Here is a 10,598-nt window from a genome sequence, read left to right as displayed (position 1 = left end):
TAGCTTAAGAAAGAGAGTACTCCAAATATAACATGTAAGCAAACTTCTTAACAAGTATGCATTTGAACGGACCGCGGCGGGGGGGGGAGAAAAGCTATTTCAATTAACCTCCATTTACCACAGCCAAACCCAAACAAAATACTTAAGCAATTTAGCAAATGTCTTTAATTAAATAATGACAACCATTAAGGTTTAACAACAGCAAAATTTTACATAAGCATGATACCTTTCAAATATGTTTGAAGCATCCACGTCACAATCATAATTGACAAAAATGTCAATTATAATTTGAGGATCTTGAGAGATTTTTTCCAATAAGTTGAGGACAGTCATTTTATGCAAAAAACTGGGCTGAACGACATTCTTAAGAACCCGGAGAATAAGCATAAGAAAAAACATGCCAATTTCCTTTTTCAATCCTGATCTGAATTTACATAACAAGTTCATGAAAATTGCACACTGAAGCTGGAAAATGGCCATAGCTGAGAGGACACTATTCTTTAATAATGACAGGCAAAGATACTGCTTGATAGCATTTAGAAACCGGCACTATGAAAACAAAGATGAGTCTGACAATACAGGAAAGCATGCCAGTTTAGAATTCGAAGTTAATAGTAATGTAATAGCAGAAGTGGTTGTAATTTATTAGTTTCAACATCATCAAATCTCTACAAAAGTAAAAGTACAATTTGAAAAAGAAGAGAGATTGAGTTGGTGTTTGGGAAGGAGTTAGGGCAAGGAGAAAGATATGTCTATTTTGGTCATTTTGTATAACATCTTAGTTTTGTCCATGTCTATTCAAACTTAATACAAGATATTACATTAGTATCTTGTCCATCGTATTCAAACACGATACATAAAACATAAATTTTATTGTCTCTGTTTTATTATCTCTGTCTCAGTGTCATATTCTATCCTGTCTTTGAAAACAAACGCTACCTATACTTATCTTAGTATCCTGTCTCTCTAAGAAAAACAACTGAATTCCAATTTCTTAATTTACGCTAGGGTTTAGCTTTCGGGTCGGGTCTTACGAAAGAATGTTATATATCCTCATCTCATTTCTTGTTAGAGTCAGACCCTCGTCTCTCATCTCCTCGTATCTTCTCAGAACCAGAATCGCATGGCCGCACGGCCTCGTTAATCCTTATCCTCTTCTCTTCTTCTCGCAAGTTGTCGCAGGCAGCACCAGGAGCCTCCGTTTGCCGGTGACGTGACACAGTAACAACACATTGAGACATCGGGTAACTTTAGTCCTCGTAACAAAGGATCGAGGCAAGTCGTTGAGGGTTTCGTAATCCATCTATCTCTCTTTCAATACTCTCCCAACTTGCCCATGCATTTTTCGGAAATAAGTCCACCCATGGAGGTAGCAACGCGATTCTCATCCCAAAATCACTTCCATCCACACAGCTTCTTTACAAAACCCAACGTCAAACTTCCGGGTTAGTATAATTCTCCTCTAGAAACGCAATTAGAAAGGTTAAAGTGAAGCGCAATTCTTTATGGTATCTTCTTATACAGCTTGATTTTTCTATGTGCAGAGTAAGACAAGCTCACCGCATCCAATTTTTTCGTATACGTTGCAATGGACCTCGGTTTCACCTCAATACAACCCCTGCATTAAGCGCAACAACACATTTTCCTTCACTGAACCGCTCGCTGTGCTTGAAATCGTACCAAAAACTTTTCGTTAATGTCTCCAACGGGGTTCGAGGCGAACACCGTTATGTCGACGAGCTTTCGAATAAGGAAATTATTCCAATGCATAGCGGCAACGACGGGGAAGCAATTGTTGCTGCTCCTGGTGGTGACGATTGTAGAACCCCACCTTTCAGACGAAAAACATTCAAAAACAGGTTTTTGAACTTCGTGCGGTTCAGTTCTGTGATCAACGATGCTGCAGAATCGTTCTTCAAGAGCGAGATAAGGAGGAGATTGTTGGTGACTGCCGTGCTGATTGTGGTTATTCATATTGGTTATTTCATTCCTCTTCCTGGATTTGACAGAAGGTTGATACCGCAAGACTTCCTTAGCTTTGCCTCTGGAAGTGTTGGTAAGATGCATTCTTCAATGTTATAATAAGAAACAAACACGATTGGTTTCGTTCTGTTTACTTTCTGGCTATTTGCAAAATCGAGGCTAGTTAAGGTGCTTATTTGCATTTTTATGATATTCCATCTTAAAAGTATTGAAAACAACCTAGCTTAATTGGATGAATGGATTGTAAAGAAAACAGTATTTGGGTAAAATCAACAGCATGTCCATTTCCGATTAAAAAGGAACATTTCCAAACTACTTTTTTACTGTTTATTGTTAGGCGGATTTCATGATTAGATTATTTCTTTTTTGCTTAGTTTATGGCGTGTGAAAGGTTATTCATGTAGCTTATGGCAGATGAACTTGGCGACTTCTCCTACGAGCTCAAGTTATCTCTTTTCCAGCTTGGAATTAGTCCCCAGATATTTGCGTCTATTATTATGCAAGTATAGTGCTCCTTTCGTGTCTTTTTAGTGTTTGGAATTTTGCTATTTTGCACCATCACAGTAGTATTCTGCATGAAACTCGTGATGTTCATCTTTTTACACAAAGTAGACCTTTGAAGAAGTTTCTCTCCATAGTTTCTAATTGAAGAAATATTTGATTTATAGATTAGTATCTTATAAAAGATAGTTATTTCTGTTATTACTATTACTACTTCTTGGAAGTACTTGATTGTAAATAGAATTGAGGTTGATCAGATGCTGCATTTTTCTTTTATATGCTATAGCAAGTACACTTTTTTCACCTCATTTCTGAGTTTTGGCCTCGTATGAATCATATTTATATACAAGATAATGCTGTCCAGGTACTGTGTCATGTTATTCCTTCTCTAGTAAAGCTCCGGAAAGAAGGTTTGGATGGACACGAGAAGATTAAGAGTTATATGTGTGTGCCTATTTATCCATCTTGAGCAGTGAGATAATTTCTTGCTACACAATGTTTTTCTTATTCTCTTAATATTCTTCATGATCTATTAACTTTCAAATACGAAATGTTATACACATTTCAGATGGTGGATGTCATTTGGCTTTGCAATTTTGGAAGCTTTTATATTATCCTGCCACTCGCTTCCATATTCAATCTATGCCGCCAGCCAATGGTAATATGTATAGAAGAATAATTTTCCAAGCTATATTTCAATTTCAATCATTGTAAAAAGAATTCAATCATCAGTGTTTTCCTTTCAAGTTGATATCATAAGTAAGGCTAATTAGATTGTTTTCCAAGTATTTTGAATTTTGATTCCTCTCTGTTTCTCTAAACATTTTTAATCATTAGTGCACATATGTGGTGCTTGCCATGCGCCATATTGCATTATTAGATTGGTTCAAAATTCAGTTTTATTCATTATTGAATGCTTTACAATATCTCAGTCTCTTTACCGGTTTGCCATTTTACACAATCATAACGATGGTGTAACTACATTTTTTTCTGAACTCAAATTATGCCGGATTAGATATATTTCTTTCTTAAACATGTTTATCATTGCAGCGTCAAACATGTATTGGTGACAACCTGTTTGTTGGTTTGTGGTGCAATGACTATTACATGGATCTATGACACTATATCAGAATCTGGATTTGGTATTCTTTCTTACCTTGAAGCTGTTACTTTAGTGTCCTTGGTTGGAGTTGTCTAAGCTAGAATTCAAAGGATGACCAGAGTCTGGAGCAAATGACGGGAAAATTTATTAATTGCATCAACTATGTGCTTGTAGAAACTAACATGAGTTATTTGCTATTCAATCGACTTTTCTTATTAATTGAGTCATTTAGATCTCATTCCATATATGACAGCAAACAACTTGTTAATCATGCACTTTTGTAGCTTTTCTCCTGTTACTTTGCAATTTTTGTGGTAGGTTTTATCCCCTCCCCCTCTTTCCCCTTCTTTCTTTTCTCTTATAAATATTTGTGTATATGTTACACTGGTATTTATTTTAATGGAAATACAGAAATATAATAGAAACGTAAAAGATAACAGAGGAATTTCGAGAGTCCTCTTCTCTCTTAGCCTAGGCCTTTCCAAATATTTTCCTACCTCTCACCTAATCAGCTCCTCCTTTTATTGCCTTCCCTCAAATTAATTATCATAATTAGCATTCAACTCCTACGATTACGCCTCCCTGATTCTCTCATCTGACTAATCCAATCATCAATTATTGTCACTTATGATTACACATTTCTCCTGCCCTATTATTCCTCATTTTTCTTTGTTGCTTCTTCTAGAATAATGATAAGGTAAAGGGATTATTTTATTTCCTTTTTTGGCTGCCTTTGCTGCTGACTCAGCATTCTCTCTCTCTCTCTAGGGTATGTAACAATACCTTCCCCTTGAAGCATCACCTTGTCCTCAAGGTGGACGGAAGGAAAGGCTTCTTGAATTGCAGCTGTATGATGACAGTTGCAGCTCTTCCGTTCAGGTTCCCCTGCATGGGCCTCTTGGTTCATCCCTACGTCTCCTTCTGCCTCCTCTTCTGCATCTTCTCCTAGGAGTATGATTTGATAGTGCTTCATGGAGCACCTATGATCAGGTCCCCACTTCTCTCCACATCTGAAGCACAACCCTTTCCTCTGTCTCTCTGCCCACTCTTCGTTCGAGAGTCGCTGTGTGCCGCTGCTACGAGTTATCTGCAAATGAGAAGCGCTGCTGCCTCCGTTTGAACTGGTGGTAAGGCCTGTACGAGTAGGGGTGCCTCTGTTTGTGTTGGATCCAATCTCGCCCCTCGATTTCCTGCCGTCGTGGGTGTTGTACTTCACTGAACTAGAATTTTTGAAAAATCCAAATCTAGCTCCCACCGAACCAGATCCGCTCCCTTCCGGCAACCACTCCACCCTCTTGCCGTTAGGGTCAACTCCGGTCTCCTTCCATGCTTGATTTCTCCATTCAATAGCCATGGCTCTATCCATTAAAGCTGGTAAATTATCGAACTGAGCCACCTCCAATTCTGCCTAAATTTCCTTTTTGAGTCCATTGACAAAGATGCACATGAGAGCCTCTATTCCCAAGTTTCTCTGGGTTCGTACTGCAGCCTCAAACTCTCGCCTATACTGAGCGACGTCCTCCACCTGTTTCACCTCTAGTAACGGAGCCATGGGGTTGAGAGCAGCTCCAGGTTGAAAATGTTTCAATAAGTCCTCCTTGAATCGTCTCCATGTCTGAAATGGTGTGTATTCTTCCCACCATTCGAACCAGGTGAGGGCCTCCCCTTCCAAAGCCATTGTTGCAAAATCCAGCCTCTGCGCCGGAACTACTCCGATTACCCTGAAGTAGCGTTCCATTCTCACCAACCAGCCATTCGGATCCTCCCCTGAGAATACCGGTAAGTCAAGCTTTCGAATTGGTTCGAATCTCCTCTGCCTTTCGTCTCCTGCACCGTTCCCTTCTACCCTCTCGTCATCTTGCTCATCCCTTCCACCGTCATTTCCTCCTCTGGTGTCGTTAGCACCAGTGCCTCCACATATTTGCTGAGAATGCCTCCAAGGATCGTTGTTGAGCTTCCTGTAACTCCTCAATCCGTTTCTCCACCGCCTCCAACCTTGACTCCATGGCAGCTCGCGTGGACACCACGCACAGAACACCCAGAACCGGTGCTCTGATACCAGTTGTTACACTGGTATTTATTTTAATGGAAATACAGAAATATAATAGAAACGTAAAAGATAACAGAGGAATTTCGAGAGTCCTCTTCTCTCCTAGCCTAGGCCTTTCCAAATCTTTTCCTACCTCTCACCTAATCAGCTTCTCCTTTTATTGCCTTCCCTCAAATTAATTATCATAATTAGCATTCAACTCCTACGATTACGCCTCTCTGATTCTCTCATTTGACTAATCCAATCATCAATTATTGTCACTTATGATTACACATTTCTCCTGCCCTATTATTCCTCCTTTTTCTTTATTGCTTCTTCTAGAATAATGATAAGGTAAAGGGATTATTTTCTTTCCTTTTTTGGCTGCCTTTGCTACTGACTCAGCATTCTCTCTCTCTCTCCAGGGTATGTAACAGTATATAATAGTTAATGATTACTCACACCAGAGGGCTACCTATAATTTGTACAGGATGCTGGTTGTGACCTCCAATCATAAGCCATTGTAACTTTTTTGTGTAATTGAAAGATACTTGTATGCTATAATTGCCATTCTTTTGGTTGAATTCAGTGCTAGTTAGATGTTACACGGTATCCAATCACCCCAGGTGAAATGCTAGTAGTTTGTTTTACTAAATTGGATTGAAAAGAGAAAATTGTTACAAACTGATGGCAGCCTACCTTTTTCAGTCAACTTTTGCCATCCCCTCAAATTGTAGTTTAAAAATCAGTTTTTATCAAAACCTTTAAATTTAAGAGATTGAAGGGGGAGATGGTATTTCCTGTGGAAAAGATGGTAGAATATTGCTTGTCATTTGGTCGTGAGTGGAAGAAGCCCGTGCTGCAGAAACCCCAAAAAGGAGAGAAAGATCTTAAGGAGTCTAATAGTTAGATTTTTGCAATCAATAAAAAGGTTAATGTTCCGATGGTTTGACTATACATGATTCCTAGTATATGATCGAGGCATTGTTTGATCCATGTAGTCATCCCTACTTAGTGGGACAATACTATTTTGCTATTCGTAACTGTCACAAACTTTATTATTTACAATACCTTATTTATCCCTTTTCATAGTCATCTTGCTAGTTTGTTACACATAAAATTATAGAAATTCTTGAATTGCTGATTAGTTGTGTTGTTCAGCATATAAGTTCATAAATAGTAATCAATTCAGCAATGTTAATTTAGCCATTCTGTTTCAGATCACCATTTTGTTTTTTTACCAAGCTAATGAAAGGATGTGTAGATTTTGGTTATTCCTTTAGTTATTTACAATATATCTCTACTTTATCATTCAATTGATTCTTGCTGTGACTGAGACTGCTTTCTTCAGGTCAAGGTTCATCTCTCATCATATGTGTGGGAATACTCACGGGTTATGTGGAGACACTACACAAAATGATCACTCAGCTTTCCGGTACATGACAAGATGCAAATCAAAGCTTTGATATTTTGTTCCTTTGTGTTTTTCTAGTTGTCAACCTTAACTTTTGTTGTGGAGCTCCGGTAAATTGGGGATAAAACCTTGACTGAAAGCTAACGATCCCCTTATCACTGGGATTAGGGGAAGTTCCATTTGAGCTACAGCTCACTGGATTCAAAGTTATATATATCAGGTGCCTAGAAGAATGTATCATCATGGTGATCTCTAAACAAAAAAGAAAAGAAAAATGACCAAAAGGATGATAAATAGATAATTTTGGATGAATGTTTTACCACTAACTGATAATGAGGACCATAAGAGTTTAAGATATCAGTTGTAACTTGTAATGTGGAATTTGTTTAAACTGGAATTCAGTTTAGCCTGTAGTACCTTGTGTTGATGTTTTATGGATGTGATATAATTTTTAGATCTAGTTAATTAAATATCATGGAATAAACACTATCTTTTTGAGTAATATCTCTTGATATTGCAGTGAATGGTCTGGGTGGTGTGACTTGGTGCCAATATCTGCTTGCAGTGTTGGGTATTTTCACCATAGTTACTATGTGGGCAGTTGTGGTAACTGAAAGTTGCAGGAAAGTAAATCTTCAGTACTATGGTTTCAAACTTGCTTCTGCTGCAAGGTAATGGTTGAAACTTTGCTGCACCTGAAAAGTCTAGATAATCATGATTTTAGAGTTCTGATATTTATCACTTAAAATTTTTCTCAATTTTTATACGGTTGATTATTAATGGGGAAAGTTGTTCCATTCCTCTAGTTGAGAAAATGACTATTTTATTGTCTTCTGTTGTACCTTCATTGGCATGGGTATTGACAGTATATTGGAGTATTGGACTAATTTATTTTGTAGAATTAATTTCATATATACTTGTGTCATTCTGAAGGATTAACTGATACTTGAGTGGACTGATGTATAATTGACTTTTCATTTCTTACTTTGTTGAACAGGGAGCAATCACCACTTACTGAAGTCGAACCGTATATTCCTTTCAATATTAATCCATCTGGAATGCAACCTGTTCTTACTACCTCTTACCTCTTAGCATTTCCATGTATTCTAGCCAGGTTTGTGCACGCTCTTTTTTAGCTTGACAACATTGCAGGTTAAATCTTGCTTTTGCTATCTTCTATCTCCCCCCCTTCTTTTTTTCTGTGTGTGTGGCGCATGCTATGTTGCATATTGATTTACTATTTTCTAGTGATTTGCATTCTCTAATATAGCTTTTATTTATAGTCTGCTTCAATCACGTTTCTGGGAGCACGTAAAGGAGATATTGAACCCTGAAAATTCTGTTGGCGCTGAGCCATGGGTTTACTATTCAATATATGCTCTTTTTGTCTTCCTATTCAATATATTTGATATTGTAAGTTTCTTTTTGCTGATATGAGTTTCCATTTGCATTTTCAGTAGTTTCTTGTTGACATAAACTTAAGTTTTATGAAAATAATAAAATACAGTGAAAAGTTTATAGATGTGTCGTGTATAAAGCAGATTCCAGTCCGAAATTATAACATTAATTGAAAAGTCAGCTCTTCAATTTCCTTGGATTACTAAAATGAGTTTTTCAAATTATCTGTTGAAGGTCTCAAACTATGGAATGTCTTGTGCTACTAGTCTACTACTTATTCCAGTTATGACATTTTCAATGCAATTTAGTAATGTGTATTAGCAGTCTAGTGGGTAAGACTTTGCTTATTTCTGTTGTTGTTGTCTTAATTTGTTGATCTTTTAGTTTGAGGTGTCATTTAACTGTGTCATAATATGTTATGATTATTAGAATGGATTCCATCTATCTTATAACATTTTATTGTTCTTTGTGCACAGGCTAACCTGCCAAAGGAAATTGCTGATTACTTAAATAAGATGGGTGCAAGAATACCAAACATAAAGCCTGGAAAGGCTACTATAGAATACCTAATAAAGATTCAGGCATCCACACGATTTTGGGGTCTGTCATTGATCAGAAAGACTTGACTTTTTTCCTTAGTTTAATCCACTCTTAATATTGTTAGATTTTGGTCTTCTATCTTGTGGAACTTTTGCAGGGGGACTGCAGTTAAGTGTATTGGCCACTACATCTACTATTCTTGATCACAATTTACGGCGCATCAATGCTGGATTTGCTATTGGTTTTACCTCAGTTCTAATTATTGTAAGTACAAGAAGGGTGCATTTACTTGTACTTTTGTTGTACCTGGAATGCAAACTCATCAGTATACAACCAAGAAACAAATTTGTGCCTGCTTAACCTGGCTTGAATTGTTATTTCTTTTTGGGTAATTTAAATTTAGGTGCACTATTTCTTTACTGTTATGTGTTGAGTCATCTCCCATGCATGTCACTAGGATCCTTTGAACTCTTCCTCCGCTACAAATAACAGTGTTTATTCGCCATTACACTTCTAATCTAATATTGAAAGTTTCAACAATTTAAAACACGTGCTTTGTTGATGTGACCGGTATGTTCTATTCTACAGTTTGATTAATTAGTCCCTTTTGCTGCTTCAGGTTGGTTCCCTTATCGAACTTAGAAGATCATATCAAGCATATAATGTGATGCCAAGCTTAAGCAATGCTTTGAAACGTTATGGCGTATAGCATCTCTAAAGGCCATGCTGTCATACTTCTGCACCATTCTATTTAATACCTCGAGGGTAAGTCGTATGAATTTCCAGGAAGCTTGTATTTCTGAGTTAATACAAGTATAGCTTGTGGATCATACCGTGAGGTCAACTAGCATACAAGGTGCTAAATGCTGCGACTAAAAGTTGATAAGTGGCAGTAGCTGATTCAGACGCCTTTTTTATTTTCTCTCTCTTTTTAATTTATTTAATATACGTGTGAAAAAGTTTGTTTGCTGCGAAACTGTTGCTAATATAGTTGCTGCTACTGCAGCTGAGCTTTGCACAGGGAAGTACATACTAGTAGCAATATATTTTAGAATACTAATTAGGAGGCATGTCTTACTACATTTGAAGGTAATTTACTCTTACAACTGGATGAAATGCCATGTGAGACCTTTTCGCTTGACTAAATAGCATTTCGCATCTCTCTATGCTTAAACTAAACATGAAAGAGATATCTTTCAAAAAAAAGGAAAATACCTTCTAATACTTCCGTCTTTTGCATTATTGTACCTATAATGCACATTATACATGTCTATTGGCACTCCTTAATAACTGTGGCATAAAGTTTAGTGGAGTAGACCGAAACCTAAAGAATGGGAGTTGGGTTATTAATTCATTGTTACCTGATGACTGGAATTCACTACCCACATATAATGAATCCGTTCTTTGGCAAGCGCACCAAATTGTTGTCAAGTAACAACTCACAATGGAGTGGGATCGTATCCATAGAGATTAATTGGATTAAGCAAGGAATAGTTGATTAATTAGCCTAGTTAGACAAGCACAATTGGATGATAAGCAACAAGGAAATGTAAATAATATAAAAGTAAAAGAAAGCAATAAAGTACAAGAAAGTAAATGGCAAGGAAAGTAAAGTACAATAAAGTAAAGTC

General features: G+C 37.2%; 1 protein-coding gene across 2 annotated transcripts; it reads left to right on the top strand.

Moving 5' to 3' along the window:
• Positions 1 to 1,073: 1,073 nt before the first annotated feature.
• Positions 1,074 to 10,113, top strand: LOC112742039 (preprotein translocase subunit SCY2, chloroplastic). Of its 2 annotated transcripts, none has more exons than XM_025791255.3 (13): positions 1,074 to 1,445; positions 1,545 to 2,056; positions 2,358 to 2,486; positions 2,849 to 2,928; positions 3,053 to 3,142; positions 3,535 to 3,626; positions 6,967 to 7,050; positions 7,550 to 7,700; positions 8,027 to 8,143; positions 8,313 to 8,442; positions 8,904 to 9,027; positions 9,125 to 9,231; positions 9,587 to 10,113. In XM_025791255.3, the coding sequence occupies exons 3-13, from the start codon at positions 2,391 to 2,393 to the stop codon at positions 9,674 to 9,676; spliced, it is 1,161 nt and encodes a 386-aa protein (XP_025647040.1). In that variant the 5' UTR covers positions 1,074 to 1,445; positions 1,545 to 2,056; positions 2,358 to 2,390; the 3' UTR covers positions 9,677 to 10,113. The 2 variants fall into 2 exon arrangements, with proteins under 2 accessions (XP_025647040.1, XP_025647039.1); XM_025791254.3 differs by having other exon boundaries at positions 1,110 to 1,445; positions 1,547 to 2,056; positions 2,398 to 2,486.
• Positions 10,114 to 10,598: the final 485 nt, after the last annotated feature.

This window comes from Arachis hypogaea, chromosome 14, assembly GCF_003086295.3.
Source record: "Arachis hypogaea cultivar Tifrunner chromosome 14, arahy.Tifrunner.gnm2.J5K5, whole genome shotgun sequence".
Lineage (NCBI taxonomy): Eukaryota > Viridiplantae > Streptophyta > Magnoliopsida > Fabales > Fabaceae > Arachis > Arachis hypogaea.
Note: the sequence above shows the minus strand (reverse complement) of the source record. Positions and strands in the feature narration are given on the sequence as shown.